The sequence below is a fragment of the Stegostoma tigrinum genome, chromosome 16, assembly GCF_030684315.1.
Source record: "Stegostoma tigrinum isolate sSteTig4 chromosome 16, sSteTig4.hap1, whole genome shotgun sequence".
NCBI lineage: Eukaryota > Metazoa > Chordata > Chondrichthyes > Orectolobiformes > Stegostomatidae > Stegostoma > Stegostoma tigrinum.
In genome coordinates, this window is record NC_081369.1 from 15,448,627 (window position 1) to 15,474,794 (window position 26,168).

Consider the following 26,168-nt stretch of genomic DNA (forward strand, 5'->3'; position numbering starts at 1 on the left):
ATGGTTGGCTTGGAGACCCAGGACTAGAAGGGCTTATAGTGACTGCTTGTTATATGCTAGGACCTGCATGCCGTCGCTCTAGCCATGAGTGCTCAGCACCAATGGAATGGTGAGAGAAAGACAAGGCACATTAGGCTCACATCCAGTACCCCTTCCTCTTAAAGAAACAGAGTGGTGCCAGCCATCCATCAGGAGGAGGAGTGACAGCTGGGAGGTGCTTCACTTTAGGCCATTCCAAGGATGTCCTGTCCTTTCACTTTATTGTGGAATTCCATCTGCTAGTGATCTTTCGCCTGTAGCCTGCAGCCTGTGAAAGACATTGACCAAATTGACATTCATTAGGGTATACAAGCCAGCTGGCTCTCTCCACTCTTGCTGCAGATTTCCAGTATCTGCAGTATTTTGCTTTAATTTGAACGATTAATTTGCTGTCACTGAACACCCACCTTGAAGTTTTCCTCTTCTCTCCAAAGGAATTCCCATTTGTCTCTTTCACCTTGTTCAGTCCTTTTACAACAGCGTAAAACCAATGACATTTCCATCTCTTGCCAGTTCCCAAGTCACATCAGTTTCAAAACATTTACCGTGTTTCCCTCTCCACAGACACTGGCAGACCTGCTGAGTTTCTCCTACTAGACGACAAAAAATCTGAAAGAAATGTAGATGCTGGAAACCTGAGATAAATGATATACCTGAGATAATGATACAAATCTTCTCAAAACTCACCTGAGATAAAAACAGAAATGGCTGGAAAATCTCAGCAGGTCTAGGAGCTTCCGTGGAGAGGAATCAGAGTTAACATTTTGGGTCCAGTTCTGAAGAAGGGTCATCGGACCCGAAATGTTACCTCTGATTTCTCTCCACAAATGCTGCCAGACCAGCTGAGCTTTTCCAGCAACTTCTGTTTTATTTCTCTATTTCTACATCAGCCTGAATATTTTGCTCAAATCTATTGTAGGATTTGAATGCAAAACCCATTGACTCTGCGGCAAATTGCCGTAAAGGTGACATTTAGCCTTGAGCTGGAAAATGGATAAATAATTTCTCACTTGAAGGACATTCTGAATGGAAGGATCAATGGAGATTGAATTTGAGTTTTACGGTCCTGTGGCACTAACTGCCCGGCCATTTATTTTAAAACAATGCCTTACACAATGTGGTTATTTATAACAAGCACCTTCTCTTTCCACACAGGATTGTTTATGCAAGATGGGGAGATTGCCACAAGCATCGAGTTAACCACTGACCCAGTACTTACCTTGGGGTACATTGAGTCCTGGCATGAGGTAATTGTGCAAAGTACAAACAGAAAAATCCTCTGCAGCCTTTGAATAAAGTAATGCAAATCTGGTACCGTGTGTTTTGAATTAAATTGTGCAGGACGCCTCAAATCTTTGGTCTATGACATTGCTATTGGTAATATAGGAGCAAATTACTGCAGATGCTGGAATCAGAGCTGAAAACAAAAAAGTACTGTGGACCACTTCACTTCAGCTCTGATGAAAATTCATCTAGAATTGAAACGTTAGCTCACTGCCTCTCCATGGATGCTGCCTGGCCCGCTGTGATCTCCAGCATTTTTTTGTGTTCAGTATTGGTAATATAAACCTGACACCACACAAAGGACAGCTAATTTATCCATTCCAACGTGGTGTTGGGTTTGAGTTAACCAGCTTGGGTCTCAATCAGAGGTAGGCACTGAGTAGAGGCCAAGGGATACCATTAGCAGGGAGACACAATTAGAGAATCGGGCACTGGCAGCACAGAGAGGGAAATGACTCTCCTGTACATCCTTTGGTGCTCACTTAATAAAAGAAGCTACAGCAGCCTAGACCAGTTTTACTTTTGAACCCCTTTGTAGAGGACTGGCAGGAAAGAGATACTTAGAACAAAACAAGTACATTGTGAAATAAATATTCTAAGCAGCAGAATGACTTGAAAAGGGCCAAAGAGACTAGAAACAAGATCAAAACCGAACTGACCATAGAATTTTCCAATAAGGGTCAAAGCTCAAGTTAACTCGAATGCTGTAAAACTTTTTATTCATGATATAATGAAATGATGCAACTGTGTCAGCCCAAATACTGAGGATGTTGACAGCTGGACTTTTAAAACAATGTGTTATAGACATTCTGTGTTGACTGTGCAATCATTTCCTTTAGAGAATTTTCAGGAAGCCTGTTGACATTGGAAACATCCTATCTGAACATCTGAAAGCCTGTGTACTTTGTTTGAATCTCAGCTAAGGCTATAGACAGTTAAACAAAACTGTTCTGGAAGTCTTGGACAATTTATGTTCAATGGGGCTACTGTCTGGTGAGAAAAAGATCTGGTTCTGGGTAATCCCTGGGCCAATGAGGCAGCTGCCTGGTCAGAAAGGGATCTGGATCAGGCCCTGGTAAGCATGATCACTTTTGTTAGAATTGATAATTGGATCCATGATTCAACACAAAATGGAAGGTATGAAGGACTCCATATTTTCACTTCTTAATATCCTTAAAATCTCATTTAAGTCCTTATCATCCATAGGAACAAACCACTTAATTTAACTTTTCAAAGTATTTGGCATCTAAAGTAACTCCCTTTTACCAAGCTTGGGAGTAAGCAGAAAATATCGTAATGTTAGAAGTAAAGTCATAGTTGTTGATCACATTCATATTATTTATTGCATAAGTCACACCATGGAACTGAGAAGCCTTCTTTCCAGCACTGTCTAATTGTGCCATTAGTTTTTATCCCAATCCCCAGTTTCTCCTGCTCCCCCACCAATCAGTGGAATGATCGATGACCATTGGAACAACTGGAATCCAGTGAACCTGCAAACACAGAGCCCTGAATGATTCCATAAGAATTGCCAGATAAAAACACATCATAGTCATATTTAATTATCTCCTGGCATCTGGTAGTTGTATCATACAATGCTAATGATGTTGTTGACTAATTAAATCAATCAATGTCTAACAGGCTACAGCAGATCCAGAAATGACATAGGGAAACCCACAGCGTTGGAGAACATTGAAGCCATGGGTCATCCAAGAATAATACACTTATATTTGTCTCAACTCACACATAGGTTGTATTCCAAAGTGTCTGGATGCTCTTGGTGTTGGTTTTTATGAACGTCTACTGCAAACTATTGTTGTATCCAACAGGGTAGTGTTTCCTACAAGAATGCTACAATTTTCCAGAAGCCCAGTGACATTCCAGTTGAGAGAGTGGAGACCAGAATGTTTAATCTCTGGGTGTCAGAGCCTGTCGTCAACTCTCTCCTTTTTGCTGCACATCATGACAATCGCTTGACCCTAATGCTCTCTGATAGTGATTTGTTGGTGAGTTACAGACTTATGCTGAATCGTACCAAATGCAACGAGCTCTCCTGCTCGTGTTTAATCAGTTCCCCTGATATAAATGCATGATTTCAGTGGTACTGAAGTCTGCATAATCCTGGAGTGGGGCCTAACATGAGAGGATTACAGGGCAAACCAAAAAGGTGTATCAAGGTGTATGATCTATGTAGGGGCAAAGTCTGACTGCATCATGGTCTGTTATTCATTTAGATTATGCCTGCTTTGTATTCAGCTCCATCTACCATCTTTGGTTCCATAACCTTTGCAAGTCTTGTCAAGCATCTGTCAATTTCATTGTTAAAATTTACACTTGGCCAACAGCCTCCCACCCCACCGGCTGCTCAACTGCTTTTGGGACGGAGAATTCAAGTTCTTTGCATATTTCCTGACTTCACTCATGATTCGCTGAGTTTTGACAGGAGACAACAAATTGACTTTGGTATCGCTCGGTTAGCAGGAGGGGAGAACCAGCCAGCATCCAGATCCCTAGTTGCTCTGCTGAAAAGGAAGATGGCCTTATCAGCCTCCATTAAGTTGTTCCACAGCCAAATAGCTTGGTGGCCCTTTCTGTGACAATGTCGAGTGGTTGCACGAGTGAAAAATAAAGGAGGGTGCCCAGTGTTTGTGAAACAGCCCCAGGAAGAGGTGCTTTTGCTCAGACAGGAAGGTTCAAGGGAAGAGTAAACATGATGCATTATTTATTCTGGCATATTTCTTTACCTTTCCAGAAACTTTTTGACAATGGGGGAGCTAAAACTGAGCCGAACCTTTTACAGCAGGTATGTCTTCATTTAATAATGGTGTAAGCCATTTATGGATAAACCCATCTAGAAAATATCTTTCTTTTTCCTAAAGAAGTTAGCAAGCCACATGTCCATTTCAATGGTTACTGACACAGTCGTGCGTCTTTCTATAATCATTATCATCATATTGTACATTTCTGAAGCAAACAAGAAAGAAATTCGCACACAGCCCTAATGAGGAGGACAATCCCTTTGGAAATTTCAGTTTTACGCCTAAACTCCTTGTTCTGCTTTGGACCAGACAGAAGGCCCTCAAAATATGTGAGGAAGATAGCCTCAATCCTAATTTTTTTTCTAATTTTTAAAGGTAAGTGCCAGGAGTTGTGTTCTGGATGGATTCTATTGGTCAGACTACCAGGTTTGAAGCAAAACACACTTTATTCATATGCTATAGTTAAAATATAGCAAAAGAAAAAAGGGATTGGAATTACTTAACTCTATTAGTAAGCCTAACAGAAGAATAGATTATTTAACTACTAAGCAGTAACTGCTGCAATGTTGTAACATCCCATAAACACACACTTGGCAAAAGCAAATTCAGTAAAATAGATTGTCTCACATGCAATTCTCTAGCCCAGGAGGAAAAACATCAAAAGAAAACTCTGAGAGAGCGAGAGTAGCAGGGAGAGATATACGTAGCTTCCAAATCTAGCTTCAAGACCCCAGCAACTACTCCTGAAAAACTAAAATTAGAAATCCTGATTCTGTGGGAGCTTGACTCCACCCATTCAGGATGCTTCTATTGCTCCAACTTTAAAATAAAACCCAAGGCTTCACCAACTGTTTACTTTATTGGGTTCAAGTGGATAGCCTGGTACCTCCATCTTAAAACCTCACATAAACAAGGACAAAATACACGTCTTAAAGCCATAGTATTGTCACACTTGCTTCAAGTCAGTTGAAGTGTGACCTGAAGTATGGATACCGAGAACACCATTCTCTCTAATATCAACATTACAAGTGATCTGGTGAAGGGTCATTTTTAACCTTCACCATTTGGCTGGGAATCTGGTATTGGGATTCATAGCATAATCTTTGTCAAATTGTGATCAATAGGACGAAAAATAAAAACAGAAATTGCGGGAAAAAACTCAGCAGGTCTGGCAGCATCTGTGGAGAGAAAGCAAAGTTAATAAAATCAGAGTTAAGCTCCCACCCCCCCACCCCAAATATAAACAGTCCTGATGGAAATCACACCCAAACCTGTATGCACATCTCCTGTGGAAACCTGCCCATTTGTCTATGCCAGTGCAGCCAGCACCATACATTATTACAAATACTATTTCTTTTTACTACAGCTTTCATAAACTCAACAAATTAGTCTGATGAATAAGAGGATCTAAGCTGTTAATCCTGCCTCATGTCAAAATGTTTTCTGTGCATTTTACAGATGGTCCCTGGCATTCCTATGAACAACCTGATGATCAAACTTGAGTCCCTAAGACCACCTTCCCTTCTCTTCAAATCTGTGGGCACCATTCTGCAGGCATCTGTATCTCTGCAAATTGAAGTGTTGTCCAGCAGTGAAGATTCTTACACAGCAGCGTATTTGGAAATGGTTAGTTACTTTAATGATTTCCTATAAACAGCATCATTAATGCAAACAATTGAGAGGTTGACAAGTTAAAGAAGATCAATAGAATAAAGTAGGAATTTATTGTCATGTCTACTTTAACATGAAAATTACAGTGAAAGGTTGTATAAGTTGCCCCAACAAGGTGTCCACATCAATGAAGTCATTACAAAATGATAAAATAGAAGTAAAATTAAGACATGGTTCATCACAGTTCGGTTAATAGCTCTGAGCTTGGGGATTATGGAACAATGAAATAGCCTGCAGACACATATGAGAGAAGACCGCCACACTGGGCTGTTGGGTACTAGGCCGGAAGCCTCGTCTGAAGAAGAGCGTCACTCCTAGATGAGACTGCCTGCCCAGCCACTGGAATACTGGGATGCTCAAGATGAAGAAGACCTCCACAATGGAACAAGACCTCCACGCCGAGACAAATTGGCCATACCAAGAGATTGCAATGCTGGGCCCACAGTTCCTTTCTCTTTCTTCAAACACGTGGGCCTAGCTTCTGGCCCAGCCTTCAGGGGGAGGCAGCCCAGGACCTGCTCCTCACTCAACAGGTGACTCCGGGGCTGGGGTGGAGCCACTTCTGGCTCATCCTGGCATTGATGCTGCCAGGTCCGGATGCTTCCTCCTTCACCCGCTATTCTCCAGGCTTAAAAGAAACGAAAACAAAGAAGATGAAGAAACTGAAAAGAAAAAGAGCAAAAATAAAAAAAAGACAAAACAAGAAAGAAACCTGACCAGTGCAGATGACCCCCATGCTCAGACCCCTACTTTGCTGCCATCTTGATGGTACTTGAAGGTAGGATAGTGGCGTAGAAAAGTAGCAGGTTCAGTTCAATGCAGAAAAAAATGGAATGAATAGATTATGGAAATAAAACTGTGAGTAAGTAATATGCTTTAAAATATAAGAGTTTAATAAGGTCTAAAATTAGAGATACTTAATGTATAGATGTGAAGACCATTTCCTAGTTGTAATGATGACAACAATTCCAAAACATGGAATGTCTGTAAAGCAGTTTGTGAAATCCTGACATTGTGAAAGGTGTTGTATAAATGTAACTTTTTTAACAGTATGTTGGAAAAGGAAATGGAAAGCAATCAGTAGTCTGTATCGAGATCAATTTTATGCAAAAGCAAGCCCATGTACAAGGTGATAATTAGGCCTCAGTTGGAATAGCTTATATAGTTTTGGATCCTCTAGTATAAAAAGGATATAAATGTCCTTGAATTTAAAATCCCAAATGTCTTGCTGAAGTCCAGCAGGGCTCTCTGACTTGCCCCATCTGGGCTGGATCTTCCTTTTTATCAAACTTCCCTTTATTCAAATATCTGCATTGAGCAGCAAGGCATCCAGTGATAACTCCTAGGTCTTTAACTCTTCACAACAAACTTTGTTCTGTTAATCAAGGGCTCCTTCTTCCCCGTACTCCTCTGGATGAATAACCGAAAAGTAGCCCTTCTGCTGGGTAATAGCAGAACCCGTTGTACGTCTTCTTTTGCAAAGCACTTTGCCTGGCTGTCTCTGAATGTCTGCAAGCAGCAGGGAGACCTGTCTCTTCTATCTGTCCAGATGTTGTTAAAACTCACGACTGACTTTCTGCAGACCTTAGCAAGGGATTGCTGTGGCAACTTGCTTACATTTTCTGTGGCTGGGCGCAGCTCAGTGCACATATGCACCATCCCAAATCCACGACTTTCTGTTTTAACTCACATTAAACAAGGCAGTTTAAAACATATCCACCTCTTAAGGTCCAGCAGTCATAACAAGTTAAAGCTTTCTTCCTGGGAACAGTGAAGGTCAGATGTAAGAGAGACCATGAGTGATGTAGAAAGCAGACAATCAGCTGCCTATCGACCCTGGGATTAGGTGTTTCTTAAAAATTTTATTGACATCATTTAGCTGAGAATGTAACGAGTGAAAAATGAGGTGGGCTGGAATAGCTCAGATGCTGAGAGCTCTTCAGAAAACTAGTAGGGAATGGGACGTTGCTTTTTAAAGGGATATAATACAGAATAGGATAAATGGCCTCCACTATTTAATGAGATACTCATGAGCGAACCAATTTGGGATAATCACAAAAATGTTAGAAGAAATTGCGAAGATTTCTTATCATAGATTAAAAAAGAGTGTAATTGTTTCTGACATGCTTTCATTGAAGCAAAGTTGATTACATCTGGTGATGTAAGCTAGCTGGAGTGAATATTTTAGTTCTCTGCCAGTCCTGGGTCAGGTGGGAAAAATGGTGGTTGGATGAACTTAAATGGAACAGTCAAACATTCTATTCCTTGCTGTTGGGATAAACTTTGCGATTAAGCTGTCCAATCTTAAAAGGCGAATCACCCTTTCTAACTGTAGGAGTTGGGGAAACCAAACTGCAAGCATTTGCAACACATTAAAAGCATACCTTGCCATCATTGCTACTTGCTCCAAATTAACGTCTACCTAATCATGAAATCCACCTCTTTAGATACCTGACTTCAAAGAAGAGACTTGTTCCTGATGATCTCTCTTCTTCCTGAACTTGGGGATAGCATTTGCTGCTTTGCTCCTGGATTGATACAGTTTTAAGTGACGGTGGCTTTGAGCGACAGTGTAAAGTCTCCAAGTTCATTCCAAGTGGCCCAGGTGGGTGAGGACGAGTATTTTTGCAGAGCAGGTGGAGGGACAATGGCTCAGGAGCAGTATAGTCAGAGACGGAAGACTAGGGCAGTCTCTGAGCACTACCCAATTAATGATGGAAGAGAAGTTGCAATGTTTCTTTTTGTCCTATCTGGAAAGAGGAAGGTTACAGGAAACTGGGTACTCAGGGTGTGGTCATTGCTGTAGGAAGCAGGGATGTGTCTGATGACATTGAGTTGCAGAAGGTATGTCGACAATCATGGGCAAGTTGCATATGGTCAGGTGGAGCTGGGGAATGGTATGGTCTCTTCGGGGTGAGTGGGTGAGGGTTGTTAGGGAAGGTCATGGTACTGATCACCTCAGGATGGTGTAGAGGATTATGATGGGTATTGGGAGCTGAATGTTATTGAACAAGAGTCAGAAGGTCAATGTAGACATTAATGGAGGTGGCGGAGATAAATGTTTCAATCAAGTTCTCGCTTATTCTAAACTCCAACACCTACAAGCTTAGCTCTGTTTTGTCTTCATTTATTAACAAGACATGGATGTCATTGATTGCTCCTGCCCCTAGTTGCCCTTCAGAAAGCGGAGGTGAGCTGCTTTCCCGCACTACTGCAATTTGCTATGGTAGGCCCACAATGATGTTAGGGAGGGAATTCCAGGATTTTGACCAAGTGATGTTGTGGGAACAGTGATGTTTTGCCAAGTCAGGATGGTGAGTGGCTTGGAGGGGATCTTGTAGGTGGTGGTGTTCCAATGTATCTGCTGCCATTATCCTTCCAAATGGAAGTGGTTGTAGGTTTGGAAGGTGCTGTCGAAGCATCTTTTGGTGAATTTCTGCAGGGAATCTTGTAGATGGTGCACACTGTTGCTACTGAGTGTTGGTGGTAGAGGGAATGGATGCTTGTGGATGTGCTGCTAATCAAGCAGTCTGCTGTATGGTGTCAGGCTTATTAAGCGTTGTTTGAGCTGCACTCATCCAGGCAGGTGGGGACTATCCCAGCAAGCTCCTGACTTGTATCTTGTAGATGATGAACAGGGTTTGGGGAGTCAGGAGGAGAATTAATCACCACAATATTCCTGGTCTCTGACCTGCTCTTATAGCCACAGTTCTTATAGATACTTTTCACTCAACTTTAGTGCAGGTGGGACTTGAACTCAGGCCTTATGGCTCAGAGTTAGGGACACTACACTACTTATATGGCTGGTGCAGTTCAGTTTCTGGCCAGTGGTAACCCCAGGATATTGATAGGAGAGATTCAGTGATGATGATGCCACTGAATGTCAAAGGGTAACGGTCATAGTCTGTTTTGCCGGAGATGGTGATTGTCTGGCATTGTTGTGCAAATGTTATTTGCACTTTCCCAGTCTTAATTCTTAAGAAAACCTGACCATTCAAGGTATTGGTCTAACTGACTTTCTCTGAATTGCATTCAAGATATTCACATCCTTCCTGAAGTAGGAAGACATTAACTATAGTGTACTGTAGAGTGAAGGATGTGTCCTGGAATATTCCCCACTTGCCTGGATGAGTGCAGCTCAAACAACATACAAGAAGCTTGACACCATGCAGCAAGATATTTCTGTCCTTCCTGAAAAAGGGAGACCAATACTGTATGCAGTAGTCCAGATGTTATCTCACCAATGCTGTATAGAACTGAAGTATAGCTTGCTGGAAAAAACTCAGCATTGGTCTTGCAGCATTTCTAGGGAATGATACAGTTACTGTTTTGTGACAAATATGTATTTTCTTCAAAATTTCCAACTTCGTACTCAAGTACATTCACAATAATGACAACATTGTGTTTACTTTCCTGATTCCTTGCTGTACCTGCATACTAACATTGTGTGATTCAAGCATAAGGATCCCTGTGCATCCCAAAACTTTGCAATCTCCCATTTAGATAATATGGCTCCATTTTATTCATCCTACTAAAATGGACAATTTCACATTTTCTAACATTATGCTTCATTTTTCCTGGTCTTTGTCAATTCATTCAATCTATTCATATCCCTTTGTAGCCTCTTAATGTCCTCTTTAAAATTTAACCTACCTTCCCTAGCTCTGATCACTATGCCATACACCTATTCTCTATCTCCAGTTAGCTAGCTAATCTTTTATCCATGCCAATAGGTCGCTCCCTACACAATGAGCTCTTATTTACCACAGTAACCATCACTCTGGCACCTTGTCAAATGCCAGCTGAAGACCTAAATACACTACATTCACTGATTCTCCTTTATCTACAGCACATGGTACTTCTTCAGGAGAACTCTAATAAATTTGTTAAACACTTTTTTCCTTTCACAAAACCATTCAACTCTGTCTGATTGCCTTCAATTTATCTATGTGCCCTATTATCTCTCTGTATTGATAGCTTCTAACATTTTCTATATGACAGATGTTGCAGAGGGGAGTGATATAAAATGAAATCCTGATAGTCATTCTACAATCCACAAGTGGCAATTTATTTATCTAAGTCTAACAGTCAACAAATTAACAGAACTACTAACAAACACAACAAACCTCCTTAACTACTAACTACTCCTGAATAAAACAATAATCTGCAGTTCTAGTAGATACAAGGCCAACTTATCTATGCCAAATTAATAAAAGTCATTAAAACTTAATCTCTTGAAATTACAGTCAGGATAAATCATCTGAAATGTTCTTTGCCTTCAGGAATGCCTTCCTCCATCAAATTCTTTTGTCAGGAATAATTAGCTATGAGTGCCATAGTGCTTTTAATTAGATGGTGATTATTCTGAGACCTTGCTGTGAGAGCCAGTGAGTTTCTCTTCAGGTGGCAGTTTGCTCGCACACCAATTTTCAAATGACCTCTTCTTTTATACCCTTGATTACCTATCAATTTCTTACAATAGGATTGGTCCTATGTAGTCAAAATGATTAGATTTAAATTAATTGGCTGTTGGTAACTAGGGCCTGCTTTAAATTAATTGGCTAAATTCAAAAACCTTTTGACTTGGTAAAAATGCTGCTTTTTTGTTCTAACCATACAGTCTTCAATAAAAATGTTTTAAATTTGAGAACTCTGTGCATCTGCAGTCATTTTGTTAATGTCCAAGTTTAGAAAAGCATATCATCTTTTAAAGGAACCACACTCTTGCCTGCTATCATTTTACAAACATCAAATACTCCACTCAACATCACAACACAGATGTTCAGCTAATTGGTCCATCATTTCCTGCTTTCTATCTGCTTCTCTGTTTTAGTGAAGGAGTTACTTTTTAGTTACTTTTCATTCGAATGACATCTGTCCAAAAGTTAGTGAATATTTTTTTAAAAAATCAATGCATTGTCTGTCTCACCATCTACTTCTTTTCACATGCTAGGATGACTTTGGTGGGAGTAGTCCAATGCCTATATATGTCAGTTTTCACCCCCCACAATGTCCTAAACTGAGCATAAGCTATTGATCCATCATCATAAAATGCCAGGAGCTCTTAATGCCAAAAGGTGCCCTGACTTAATCTACAATTAGATGCTCTTCTACGATGTGGGTTCCTGACATTGTTATAGCCAAATAGAAGTAATATAATTGTTGTAAAGAGCGTCAATATGTTCAAGATTAAAAATACCACAATTTGAGCTCAATAAACAACTGTCAATCTACCTGGTTTATTTTTAGTAAATATTTAGCAATTTGTAATTTTTATACCAAGTCCCCTAATGTTTGAAAGACATTTGGAAAAGTTCACGAGTAGCCTAGGTTTGGAGGGCTATGGGCTAAGTGCAGGGAGGTGGGGCTAGTTTAGTTTGGAATTATGGTCAGGATGGACTGGTTTAGACCGAAGGATCTGTTTCCATGCTGTATGACTGTAAGAGATGTATCAGGATGTTTAGGGTTCATGACTCCAACAATTTGCTAAGTACGACTTAATACATAGTTGTAATTTTCGTAAGTTCCTTTCTCTGTTCCAATTCCTCGTTGACAACTATTTCTGGGATGTTTCCTGATGTCTATAACTTGTATGAATGTTTGATGTTCCTCTGCTTTGATCTGCATGCAAAACCTCTCATGTCATCGGTATGGGACTCAGCAGGCCCCTGGTCTCTAGTTGTCCCCTGAGTCTCAGAGACCTGAAGCATTGCATTCTCTGCTGGCTACAATCCCATGTTGATGATGTGCTCACCAGGCTGTGGGCTTCCAGCCATTGCAGACAGTGGAACCAGTGGGTGACGGCCTTTATGCTGGTGGTGGAAACAGCTGAACACTGTTAATGCAACCTCTGAGCTGTCAGCAACATCATCTTCTGGTAAAGGATGGTGGGAGCTTTTTGATGTTTTCGGCCTCTTTCTCTTCTGTTTGCCATTAATAGCTGTTGTGGAGAAGAGAGAGAATCAGCTCCTGAACGTGCACAGACCCTTGTGTGAACAAAAGTCCGACACTGCAAAGCTGAGAGCTGCAACCTAGAGGTTTGTTCGCTGGCTTCCTGTGGGTGACTCAGTTTCTCTTCATTCATTGTCACAGCCTTCCTGCTCCAATCTCTGCGTGGCTTGCTGTGAAAGAGGGCTGAGGATGTGACTGCCCAGTATCTTGCTGTTATTGTGGGAGTGCTGCCTCCTATTGTGGATAATCTTGTCCTGCAGGTAGAGAAACAGCAGGATTGAGTGTGATAATAATGTGGTGCATGAGCCATTCATGAACATGCCTAGACTGAGCCATCCACAATAATTTATTAACTGCAGCACTGTTATGCAACTGACTGACAGCATTGACATGGCTGTCAGGTACTCAGTGCATGTAATTCCATGTTGTACTCAGGTTCAGAACAATCAGGACATGCCTATACACTGGCACAGTTAGGCAGAATGATGCCCCTAGCAGTGCCAGTTTGCATTTAATAAATGGCATGGAGATCATTTGTTCTCTTCCTACACTGCACCCAGAGTGCTAGCCTGGTCTGTGACCATGTTGCAGATTGCCCAGGACTGACAGGAGGACTGCTGCTTCCCCAGGGGAAGGAGACGTCCCTTCACAGGCTGAGGGATGATGCGGACTTACAGTGCATGAAGGCCTGTCAGGGTGGCCTTTAAATATGGCACCTGGACCTTTGACCCCAGAAGCTTCTGACATTGGGAGGGTTCGGGAACTCCTGTCTGCCTACCTCATAAAATTGACCTTTCCTCTCGTGCTACAATTTATGTGCACAGGTAATGAGCTGAACTCTGTATGACCATGCAGGAAAATATTCCCACAAAGACATGACTGATACCATTGTTAGACTCCATAATGGAGGTGCGACTGTGCTGTTTTCAGTGATTCTGAATGTGGGTGGGAAATTCAGTTCAAATTTTAGAAAATAATTGCAGCAAAAGTGCATTAGTCCCATTGAAGCTAGGTTAATTGGAACTTACTTAAGGATTAATGCATAAAATAAAAATAATTGAGAGAATTCACTTGTGGATCCTTTGTTATCCATGCTCCCACAATTTGCCTGACAAAGCTGTGTTCATGACACCATCTCACCTGCTCAACTGGATTCACTGTTCTCTTCATGGAGAAGGAAAGATTTACAGGGACGTTGCCAGGGTTGGTGGATTTGAGCTATAGGGAGAGGCTGAATAGTCTGAGGTTATTTTCGCAGGGACATCGGAGAATGAGGCGTGGACCTTACAGAAGTTTATAAAATCATGAGAGGCATGAATAAGGTGAGTAGGCAAGGTCTTTAACTGAGGGTAGGGGAGTCCAAAACTAGAAGGCATAGGTTTAAGGTGAGAGAGGAAAGATTTAAAACAGACGTGAGGGGCAACTTTTTCATGCAGAGGGCGGTGCGTGTATGGAATGAGCCACCAGAGGAATTGGTGGAGCCTGGTACAATTACAACATTTAAAAAGCATCTGGATGGGGGCGTGAGTAGGAAGGGCTTAGAGGGATATGGGCCAAATGCTGGCAGAGGGGACTGGATTAATTTATGAAGTCTGGTCAGCATGAATGAGTTGGACTGAAGGGTCTGATTCATGCTGTACATCTCTATGACTGTAAGTAGAAGTAGAAAATCTTGTTATTTTGTGTGTCACTCACAATGAACTCCCTGTTTCCTACCACTTTCCTGCTGTGGCTATCTTCAATTCAAACGTTCATCATGCTGCTGTCTACTGTAGATTAACTGATACTGCCAAAGCTGTGTTTGCTGGGCTGTCTGTGTGCTAACTTGCTCCAGTCTCAGCAGCCATCCAGAAACAGCAACCATACATGGTTCTCCCTGTCATTGAATGCTTTTATTCCTGTCACCTCAGCACCAGGATGAAAAATTTCAACAGCTATTTGTCTTAAAGCTAATTGTGTTGAGGCACAGTTTCCTCTGAAAGCAGTCACAGACTCAAATAATTGTTATAGCGCAGAAGGAGGCCATTCAGCCCTATTATGTTTGCACCAGTCTCTATCGCCCAGTGACAAGCTCCTACCTTTTCATTATATCTGTGTGCACTATCTCTATCCAAGTAACCATCCAATGCCCCTCTTGAATGCCTCATTTGAACCTGTGTCGACAGCATTTCCAGGCAGTACCATCCATACCCTAACTACTCACTGTGTGAAAAAGTTTTATCTCACACTAATCAATCCCTTTCCCACTCAAAATGTTTTCCTCTGAAAATTCATGCCTAGCTTCCCTGTCGTATTAACTCTCAATTCCATGCATATACTATTGTTGTACCACACATTCTTGACCACAGAGTCCTTATATCCTGGGACTTTTAAATAAAGCAGAAGGTAGCGGTTCTAGACTCTAATCATCAAAGTTCTCCAGGTGAAGTACTCTGGGATCAACATTTGATTATTAACTTTGCAGATATGTATTTAGGCTGTTTTAGTTTCAATTGCTGGTGAATGTTTTGCATTTGGCATTTGCATGATGCCCTTTACTGTGTCAGTGGGTGAACATTCTAATTTTGTACTGATGACTGAGATTAGTGGAACAACTCTTCATGAGACAGCGACTTCTTCTGTAGAACGACATAACCTGTTATTCCATTCACATCTGATTGAAGAATCTCCAGCATTTAATTCTGAGTTGATTGGTCATCCAGCTCACCCAGCTCCGTTCTGAGGAAGAGTCACCAAGCCCGAAACGTTAACTCTGTTTTCTCCTCCACAGATGCTGCCAGACCTGCTGAGCTTTCCCAGCAACTTTGTTTCTGTTGCAGCTCATGACTCTGTTGTTTAATGTTCTGACTTTAACTGTGTAGGAAAGGTGCGCAGTGCTGCCGTAATGGGCAGTCAATGGAACATGCTCTGACGTTAATGGAGATAATGTAAATGCAGATCTCTCATTATTTAGTAGTTGAAATTTATCTTGTGTGGTTCCAATTTAAAGGCATAAGTGATTGTTACTTCAGAGTTTTTTCTTCTTATCCTCAGGATTCTGCAACTCTTGTCCATACATCTTACACAGACAGCAAAATCCATCTACAGCCCTCTTCTAATCAGTGAGTGTCTCATTCACCAAAGTACAGTTATTTGCAACATTGTCCATGTAATCAGACTTATTAACCTTTCAAATGGTGCATCTTTCCACAGCTGGTCCATCAAAGTTGTAAGGAGTAATCCTGCAATTGCGCTGGTTAGTACACCTAGAATCCTCTTTTAGCAAGTTCATAATGTTTGGTGAATTGACTGTACCTTCAAAGAAATGAAGCTCATTGAGACAATATTCATTGACCTTTTATTTCCGTTGTTGTGTAAACGTAAGAGCATCTTTTTTGCTCTGTCATGGCCCAATGACACATTGTTCTGATGTGCCTGTATGTGTGAGTGTGGAAAGTACTTGCTGCCTAACACTTATTGATGGGTGGTGTGGCTTTTTCAGTAAAACAGACAAAAGAAAGTATCTTCTCTCAAATTTGTTCAGGTATGTTTGTTTTCACATGAAGAAAACTAAGCCGTTTGTGGTTCTGTCCCCTGTCTAAATTCAATATTGTACTTTATAAGGTTAAGTGAAAAACCACAATTCCATTGGTCAATCATTAAACAGTTCATTTATGCCTCACTTGTTAAATCTACACTTCAAGCCAGTTCAGGACATGGCTCAAGAAAGTGCACCACTATCTTCTCAAGGATAAGTGACCATAGGTTTTAAATGCCAGTCTTGTTGGCCACATCTTGCAGAGAATGAATTTTGAACTATCAGCCGTAGAATAAAGGGAGGCTTTATGAGGAATGCTTTTGTGCAGATAGCAATTATAGGATGTCCTGTCAGAAATATTGGAAAAAGCAGAACCTATAATAATTTTTTAAAGGGAAGTTGAATTGGAAAGGATAGGGAATGGAAGGAGGCAGATAGCTTTTCTGGAGAGCCGATTCTGCTATAAAGGCCAGAATGACCACTTTTTCTACTGTAGTATTCGGTCATTCTGTTTGTTGGCTCCTTGGTCTGAATCTGACCAGCCAGGCTGAACCAGATTCTAGTTGACCATTCAGACAGCAACTAGGAGGAACCACAAAGGCTCCTGTCCATTGGCTGGAGTCAATAGTTTAGAGACTCCAACACCTTGCACTTAGACACAGGAAACTGTAGATCTAAATTTATCTGGTTTAAACGAAGATTTACAAGGATGTTGCCAGGGTTGGAGGGCTTGAGACATAGAGAAAGGCTGAATAGACTGGGGCTATTTTCCCTGGAGTGTCAGAGGCTGAGGAGTGACCTGGTAGAGGTTTACGAAATCATGAGGGGCATGGCTAGGGTAAATAGGTAAGGTATTTTTGCTGGAGTGTGGGGGGAGTAAAAAATTATGGGGCATAAGTTTAAGGAGAGAAGAGAAAGATTTGAAAGGGACCTGAGGGGCAACATTTTCATGCAGAGGACGGGGTATGTATGGCATGTGCTGCCAGAGGAAGTGGTGAAGACTGGCACAATTATAACAACTAAAAAGTATCTGGATGGGTATGTGAATAAGAGCAGTGAAGAGGGATATGTGCCAAATGCTGGCAGAGGGGCCTAGATTTATTTTGGATATCTGGTTAGCATGGACAAGTTGGACCGAAGCGCTTGTTTCTGTATCGTACCTCTGTATGACTTGACAGCTCTATAACTGATATCTTCAAAGTCAAGAGCTAAGGTGTATGCACTTAACAATTGCATTTCCCAATCCTTCAGCACGTTCCTGGATTTATTTTAATTTGTCAAAATTTAAAATAAAATGCTGCCCCAAGTGAGGTACATTTGTGTGACCAGCCTGTGCTGATTTTAAGAAATGAGAATGTTTCAGACTGTAGAAAATTTGTTATTTCAGGATGAGAGTGAAGCTAAGCGCTACTTGGAGGCATTTTTCGCGACAGGAGGATTAGAAAAGATAATCTCGTGTAAGTATGTCTGTGGGATTCCAAATAGAAAACATAAACTTGAGCAGCATAGGTTTTAATTCAACATAGTTATTGTGCAAAGCAGGCCGAGTCAGCACCTCTTTTTATATCTCTCCCCATTTTCAATGGGGTGTGTTGGTTGGCTATTCAGGACTTTTTTTTGTTGTTATGTATGTTGTAACCCATTCCTAACAGCACTCAAGTTGATTAGTTTTTTAGGCCATTTCAGGGGGCAGTTATGAGCTAATTGCATGCCTGTGGCTCTGGAGTCGCAGGTGGCGGGGGAGGAGGGGGGGACGCAGACTGGGTAAAGGATGTTGGTGAACCAGATAGATTCATTAGATTAGCTTTGGCACAAACCTGTGTCATTGACTGTTCGCCTGTGGCTCTGAATTTCTACTCTAGTGACAATCCCAGCCTCCCCCAGTGAATGCACACTGGCCAGATTTCAAATGGGATGGATAGTGATGCTTTAGTTCAAGTTTATTATCTCAAATGCACAGTTTAGTTTTCAAGACAGCCATTGTGAATTAGGCTTTGCTGTGTATAGGCACAACATTAAGAAGAGTTTGACTCTCTGACTTGGACATCGGAATCAAAATTGTAGTCTTCCTGGGCAGGTACCTGAAGTATTTGTGTTTTTCTACTATTTCATCAAGCTTCCATTTCTGGCCCCACAGGTACCAGTTTCCATATGTGAGCCAGCAGCTGGGACAAATATTTTGTGCTTACTTTCTTCTACACTGTAGCTCTGACTTTGGCAGGAGCACTGCGTCCTGTTTGATTTTTACTAACCTAGTAGAGACAGGGCGTCAATTCTAGACTATTCCTTTCTTTGTATTGTCTACTCATTTTTATTGTGGAGTGAATTCTCCCCACTTTCTCTCCCATCAGCCTATGCTGTTAGTTGCTGTTGAGTCTCTTAGATTTCCTTGCTTTCAGCTGTTGTGTCCTGCCTATTAGTCTGGAAATGTGGAATTTTGCATTGAGATTGGGTTGCTTCCTGCTTTTTATTGCTCAATGGTAGCAGCATTGGTGCTGCTGCGTGTGGGACAGTGAGCAGTTTAACTTGAATGGCCTGTGATCTGAGTGTACAGAGTTAACTAACTGGATGTGAATTACCCATAGTCGGTTGGCTAAAACCAGGCTCAAAAAGGTAAATAAATGGAACTTTTATTTTCCTTTTTTGACTAGATATTGAATTTTACATAACAGCCCTACTTCACAAGAAAGGACTGCGCTATTTTAACGTTACCAACCCTGTGATAGAGACAGATGAGGTAGGAAGTGATTACAGATTTTTAACACACTTTTGATAGCGGGCAGCCGGCAGTATGGTTAAACTCTGTAGCCTTGTCTCTTTTTTTCAGGGTTATGTGACCATTGCGACGGACTTTGGGTTTCCCCGGCAGTTACTAGAGAATTTCCTCCGCAACCTTGCACCAATGACAAGGCTCTAAGTCCACAATGTATGGTGAAGACCAGTTGGATGGGGAGTCAATGATACGATGGCTCTCATTGGCTTGCAAGAAGGATCTTTCTACTGAAGATGTTTAATTGGCTTTGTCAAGTTATCAATGATTTACTGCTCTTGTTATGACACATGATATTGACATATACAGGAATGGCATTTATTCAAATAGAATACGGAAAACACTTGTTGGTCCCTTTATTTTCACAGCATATCTTTTGTTTAATTTTATGTTACCTTTTGTCTTTTAGTTCTAATCCGTAATATTTCTGTCAATCCTCAACTATATGCAAGTTCCCAGTGACTCCTTCCAGCAATGAGATTGTCCATTTACAGAATTTTACATTGAAGTATATTTCAGGTTTTAAGAAGAAAGTTTGGAGGTGAGAGGCAAATTTTCCAAGCAAGATATGGAAGGAGGAGATTCAAGTTCAACGCCAAAAAAACACCCTCACCTAGAATATCTGTCCTGAGTCTTTTTGGTCATTTTTCGCACCTCCCCTCACTACTGCATCCACCACACCACAACAGTTTTCCATCCATTTTTTGAAAGTTCTGATAACTTCTGCGCTTTGATGATGTCTAGGGAGTAAATTTCAGCAAGAACTTTAGGGCTGGGATTTGTTCCAGTCAAACCACTAGAGGCACTGAAGGTTGATGAGCAAAGGGGAACTGATGATATATTTCAGTTTGTATTATCTTGTACGTGGCAGTACTATAAGTAATTATGTCGTTTTTTCAATGCATTTTGGTCCAATGGTACAATTGGTACATTTGAACTGAAGAGACAGTGAAAATATCGCAGGCCATCAGGTGGTGTCATCAAATCAAGGAAACAGTGGTTTATTTCTGTCGCTCAATCACCACTGTTAGGGAAATTCAGTGGACTGGTGGAGCGCTCAAATGTGAAGGGGAAGATGAGTTCCTGGAAGACTTTGGCTGTAGGGAAGTGATTTGAGTAGTGTTGCTCAGCATTAAAGAGGAACTTACTCTGATGTTTTGACTTCCACGTCAGAATATCCCAAAGTGCTTCAGAGCCAATCTCGTGCTTTTGTTCAATGTATCATGACTGGAGCATATGGAATGTGTAAGCTAATTTGCATAAAGCCTACAATGTTCAATGATCAGATAATTTGCACCAGCCACCTTGGTTAAGAGTTAAACATTGACAAGAACACCCGGGGAACTCCTCTGCCTCCCTTAAATTTGGTATTGTGAGATCTTTAAATCCAAATCAGCAAGATGTTGGGGAGTCAGTTTCACATTAGGGTAGGAGTACGTCTGACACTGCAGCGCACTCGGTGAATTATACTGAAGTGTCTGCCTAGGTTATGTTTTTAAGCTTTTGGACTTGGCTTGAAGTCACAGGCTTCAAAGATATTAGGCCTTTGGGAACTAACAGACCTGAGGAATAGGGGATATGGTGTGAAGCTGGAGTTGAAGTAGATCAGTCACGATCTTATTGAATGACAAAGGTGGTCTGAGGACCAAATGGCCTATTTCTGCTTTTTAGTATGTTTAAATTGACCTTGCTACTGGGCCAAGGCTTATGCTTCTCTACCCCCTTTCCCAATTTACCTATTAATGACTCAATGTCAAAATCCAGTTACAAAGAGCAAGTATCTTCTGGCTTAACAAACATTTTGCAATTTGTAAAATCTTCTGAACTGCTTCCTCCTATTTTAACTGCAGCTGCAGTTGGGATTGATAGAAAGTTCTGCATTATTTTGAATGAAAAGGAAGGCATTATCTTTCCATATCTGTGTGATATTCCGGTGACCGGGGCTGGCATGCAATTAAGCAAACGAGGCCCTCGCCTTGGGTGCCCTTTGAGGGCAAAAGGAAAAACACTGCTGGCTTTTTTGTTTTGGAAGAGGTCAGAGCTGAAACCTGGCATTTTAGACCAATTAGTCTCATAATTTGGCATCAGCATCGAAAGGGAAAGGAAATCTGACTCCCACAGGCATGAGGCATTTCCACATGCTGACACCAAATCCTCTGCAGTGTTGCCCAATCAAAATCAATCCCCCTCACACCTGAAGGGGACCCTGGAGGACTGCATTTGCCTGAGGTTTTGCTGGACTGTGCCGGCTTTGGTGAGGTTGGAATTTGATTACTTTGGAGTTGAACAAGGGGTTTCAGTCACTCTATTTGTGATCAGGCCAGTGACATATTTTTAAGCTTAATATTCTCACTTTATTTCTATTAAAAACCATGACCAGAAGTTACAATGGTGAGTTTTAACACAAAGTGTAATCATACGGCAATTCCCAATAAGGAGGCAATGAATCTCTGTGGTAACATCCTCCCAAATCCTGTCCCCAGGTTCCCGAAAACCTGCTTCACCTGAGAATGAATTTACACCTTGCTGTTGGCTTTCAGTGATGTCACTTACCCAGGTTTCCATGATGTCACTTCCACTGGCACCTCCTGGAATGAGGAATGGACAATGGATTGGTGTAGCTGGCTGAAGGTACACCAATGGCAGTGTGTTGGCCCTGCTTGGAATCATATATTCATTATTGTGGGCTTCCGCAAGTTCACAAGATGCACTGCAGTAACTCAGCAAGACTCCTTCAGCAGCACCTTCTAAATGCGCAAATTCTACCATCTAGAAGATCAAGGGCAACAGATGCACAGAAACACCACCACCAGCAGGTCCACCTCCGAGCCATCCACCATCAGGAACTGGAACCATATCACTGTTCCTTCACTGTAGGTGGGTCAACACCATGAAACTTCCTTATACCCTTACAAACACACTCACACCCTCAAGAGCTGCAGCAGTTCGAGGATACAGTCAAATTCTACCTTGTCAAGGTCAATTAGAGATGGGTAATTGATGTCGGCGTTCTGTCTACATTCTGTCCGCAAAAAAGACCCTGAGAATCTAGTAGCCTGACACTGCAGCATACCATCCTGTTCCTTGGTCAACATCTCTACCTCAGGCTTGCTGCAGTGCTCCAGCAAATTCCTGACCTTCTCATTTCACTTTGGCTGTTTTAAAAGAGAATCAAATTCAAAATGCTGGGAGAAAACAGCATGAAATGAAAGCGTGTAGTGAATGTAAATGAAATTCCTCATTAAGTAACTCATCTCTGGTACCCCCAGAGTCTACAAGTCATAAGCCAGGAGTGTGTGGAACATGCTGTACCTACATTTGTAGGTTCAGCTTCAACAACACTCAATGGTTTCAATACTGTCCAGAGAAAAAGCAGCCCACTTAACTCAATCTAACTCTTTCAAAGTTCACTCCCATTGCCAACAATATACAATGATGGCATGTTTAACATACACAACAACCTTGTCAAAACTTCTTCAATTGCACCTACCTGGCCTTGCTCTCTGTCAAGTAGCAGGACAAAGGCAGCAGATGTATGGGAATGCTAATCCTCCAAGGCACATGCCATCCTGAATTGCAGCTATATCACTGTTCCTCCAATGTCACAGGGTTAAAATCTTGGAACACCTTTACTGACAAAACGTTGGCTGTTCCTACATCTCATGGACTGCAATAGATCAAGAAGACCACCGTCTTCTCAAGGGCCGTTATGGATGGGTAATAAATGCCGACCTAATTAGTGATGCTCATTCTCCCTTGAATGAATGAAAACAAAGGAATTGAATTTTGTTACTATTGCAGAACTGTCATTGCCTGGCCCTTCTTGCCCCATACAAACTTACCAAATAATCTTTTCATGAAGATGGACTGCTGACCAGTTCTCAACAGAACAAGAACTGTGTACACGTAGCACTCGCACAAATGTCTCCTCTGCAGACTGATCAAAAGCAAGAATGAATTATTTTAGAAACAGAGTGACAGTTATTTTTTGTAAAGCCAGTTTCTGCCTTGTCCACCTACAATGCTTCGTCCATTGCAAAGGTTAGCAGGAAGATTAAGTATAGCGACTACTTTCATGTGAGTCACAGGGTTAAAGAGGAACCAGAAATGGAAGTTAACTTATGGGAATAAAAAAAAATCAAAAATATGGTCTGGAGTTTGCAATCAGTGGCCATTGAATGACACATGAGTTCTTGTTCCTTGTGGCTGCCCACAAGCATTTTGTGCCTTCTGCTCGTTGGGATTCCAATACAGCACAGCACCCTCTAGAGGGCGTTGCAGACCTGTGTGAATGAGCAAGCAACATTGGGTGGAATCAGATGGAGTCCACTGGAACAGGCATGATGGTGGGAGGGGGGTGTGAGGTCAATCGAGTGAATCCGCATCCAATTCCTAGCATTGAGAAAGCGGCCCTGAGTTTATTTAGGTGCAGAAAGGTCTTGATGTAGTAACCAAGCCATAGGGGATGGAGGAGGTTGGGCAGGCAATATCAAGGGAACTAAATTCTTTCTCTCCGATCTCTCCAATCAATCAGGTTAAGGAATCCTCAAACTATTGTGTTGGAATATCTAATTGAACATTAATCACATGCAGTCAGAAAATATGGGAAAAATAGAGAGAGGTGGAAGAAAATGTAAACTTTATTGTTGAAATAAAATCTCCAACAATAATTAAAATATGAACAAATGAGCCTTCATGTTTATAAGAATAAATTTTCAGGAGTAGAGAGGTCATTTTGGTAGTAATTAAGATTTACTCCAATATTACAAAATTGCTACACTTGATTGGACCAGTCATAACTATTCCGAAAGTATTTAGTGGATACTTGCTGGACATTTTCACAACATCATGTCCTTCCTGAATTTCAGTGCTGAATCTCTTGGTGAGGTACCAGTGCAGTGAAGCTCAAAGCAATAAGGAAAATCAGACAAGAACTTTCTGATTTCTCCACATTTAACATTGTACGTGCAGGTTCTGGAATTTGTTATCCAATTTACTTTTTGATAATGATGAGTGGAATAGCACCATTGATATTCTTACCAGATATTCTAGGCTGATCAAACTGGGGACAAAGACAAGATGAAAGGCAACTTCAAGCAACAGCCTCAAGTCTAGGACTTGATTGTGAGTGAGACCTGTAGACTGATATAGGAACATTAAGGAGCTACTGACCAGTTGCTGGTGTAATGGTAATATCTGCACCCTAGTAATCCAGAAACTCTGACTAACACTGTGGGAACATAGGACAGCTGCTGGGGTTTAAATTCAAGTACAGTGTGGTAACATCTAGAATTGAAAGTTAGCCTCAGTAAATTATGAAATACGTTAGTTGTCACTAGTCCATATGGTTCATCAATTCCATTTGGGAAGGGAATATGTCATTCATACCTGTTCTGGTCTACATGTGACTCCAGATCCACAGGCAAGTGGTTGACATTTAATTGCCCTCTGGAATAGCCTAGCAAGCAGTTCAAGGCTAGTTAGAGATGGATAATAATGGCTGCCCTGCCAGAAACCCCTGCATAGACCCGTATGGCATGGAAACTGACCCTTTTGCACGACTGACCATATATCGTAAATTAGTCTGGTGTCATTTGCCAACATTTGGGTCATATCCTATTCCTATTCATGTACCCATTTGTACCAGCTTCCGCCACTTGCTCTGCCAGCTCATTCCACACACACAGACACACACACACACACACAAACACACACACACACACACACACACACACACACACACACACACACACACACAGTGTAAAAAAGTTGCCTGTCGGGTCACTTTTAAATCCTTCCCCTCTTGTCTTAAACCTATGCCCTCTAGTTTCAGTCTCCCCCACCCTGGGGGAAAGACTTTGCCTATTTACCCTGTCCGTGCCCTTCATGATTTTATAAACCTCTATAAGGTCATCCTTCAGCCTCCGATGCTCCAGGGAAAATAGCCCCAGCCTATTCAGCCTCTCCCTATAGCTCAAACCCTCCAACCACGGCAGCATCCTTGTAAACTTTTGCTGCACCCTTTCAAGGTTCGCGACATCCTCCCGACAGCAGGGAGACCAGAATTGAATGCAGTATTCCAAAAGAAGCCTTGCAAACGTTTTGTACAGTCACAACATGAAAGAATTTTAAATGGAACTGATCTCCGCTGGAAGCTGAAGACCACCAGCATTGTTAGGCAACAGCAAGAGCTAATAGTGTTTGAAGATTGTATCAGTGATAATGGGAAATGCAGATGCTGGAGAATCGAAGATAACAAAGTGTGGAGCTGGATGAACACAGCAGGCCAAGCAGCATCTCAGGAGCACAAAAGCTGACGTTTCGGGCCTAGACCCTTCATCAGAGAGGGGGGAACTGGAATAAATAGGGAGACAGGGGGAGGCGGACCGAAGATGGAGAGAAAAGAAGATAGGTGGAGAGGAGAGTATGGGTGGGGAGGTAGGGAGGGGACAGGTCAGTCCAGGGAAGACGGACAGGTCAAAGAGGCGGGATAAGGTGGTAGGTACAAAATGGAGGTGTGGCTTGAGGTGGGAGGAAGGGATAGGTGAGAGGAAGAACAGGTTAGGGAAGCAGAGACAGGCTGGGCTGGTTAGGGATGCAGTGGGGGAGGGGACGAGCTGGGCTGGATCTGTGATGCAGTGGGGGAGGGGAAGAACTGGGCTGGTTTTGGGACGCAGTGGGGGAAGGGGAGATTTTGAACCTTGTGAAATCCACATTGATACCATTGGGCCGCAGGGTTCCCAAGCGGAATATGAGTTGCTATTCCTGCAACCTTCGGGTGGCATCATTGTGGCACTGCAGGAGGCCCATGATGGACATGTCATCTAAAGAATAGGAGGGGGAGTTGAAATGGTTCGCGACTGGGAGGTGCAGTTGTTTGTTGCGAACCGAGTGGAAGTGTTCACATTGTATCCATTTGCACCCGGTGTGGCTTCCTCTACATTGGGGAAACCAAGCGGAGGCTTGGGGACCACTTTGCAGAACACCTCCGCTCGGTTCGCAACAAACAACTGCACCTCCCAGTCGCGAACCATTTCAACTCCCCCTCCCATTCCTCAGACGACATGTCCAACATGGGCCTCCTGCAGTGCCACAATGATGCCACCCGAAGGTTGCAGGAACAGCAACTCATATTCCGCTTGGGAACCTGCAGCCCAATGGTATCAATGTGGACTTC

The 26,168-nt window shown here is 42.0% G+C and overlaps 1 protein-coding gene across 4 annotated transcripts in view; it reads left to right on the forward strand.

Annotated features, from left to right (window-relative positions):
- cetp (cholesteryl ester transfer protein, plasma) overlaps positions 1–19,325 on the forward strand; it is a 42,709-nt gene extending 23,384 nt beyond the window's left edge. For 3 of the 4 annotated variants that reach the window (XM_048546912.2, XM_048546913.2, XM_048546914.2), the window contains 9 exons: positions 1,195–1,286; positions 3,153–3,329; positions 4,076–4,126; positions 5,541–5,708; positions 15,738–15,805; positions 15,897–15,939; positions 17,609–17,678; positions 18,873–18,958; positions 19,049–19,325. In XM_048546912.2, coding sequence (XP_048402869.1) covers positions 1,195–1,286; positions 3,153–3,329; positions 4,076–4,126; positions 5,541–5,708; positions 15,738–15,805; positions 15,897–15,939; positions 17,609–17,678; positions 18,873–18,958; positions 19,049–19,138 — 845 coding nt within the window. In that variant the 3' untranslated portion in view covers positions 19,139–19,325. The remainder of the gene's footprint in view (positions 1–1,194; positions 1,287–3,152; positions 3,330–4,075; positions 4,127–5,540; positions 5,709–15,737; positions 15,806–15,896; positions 15,940–17,608; positions 17,679–18,872; positions 18,959–19,048) is intronic. The other variant, XR_009446756.1, reaches the window with a different exon arrangement.
- Positions 19,326–26,168: the final 6,843 nt, after the last annotated feature.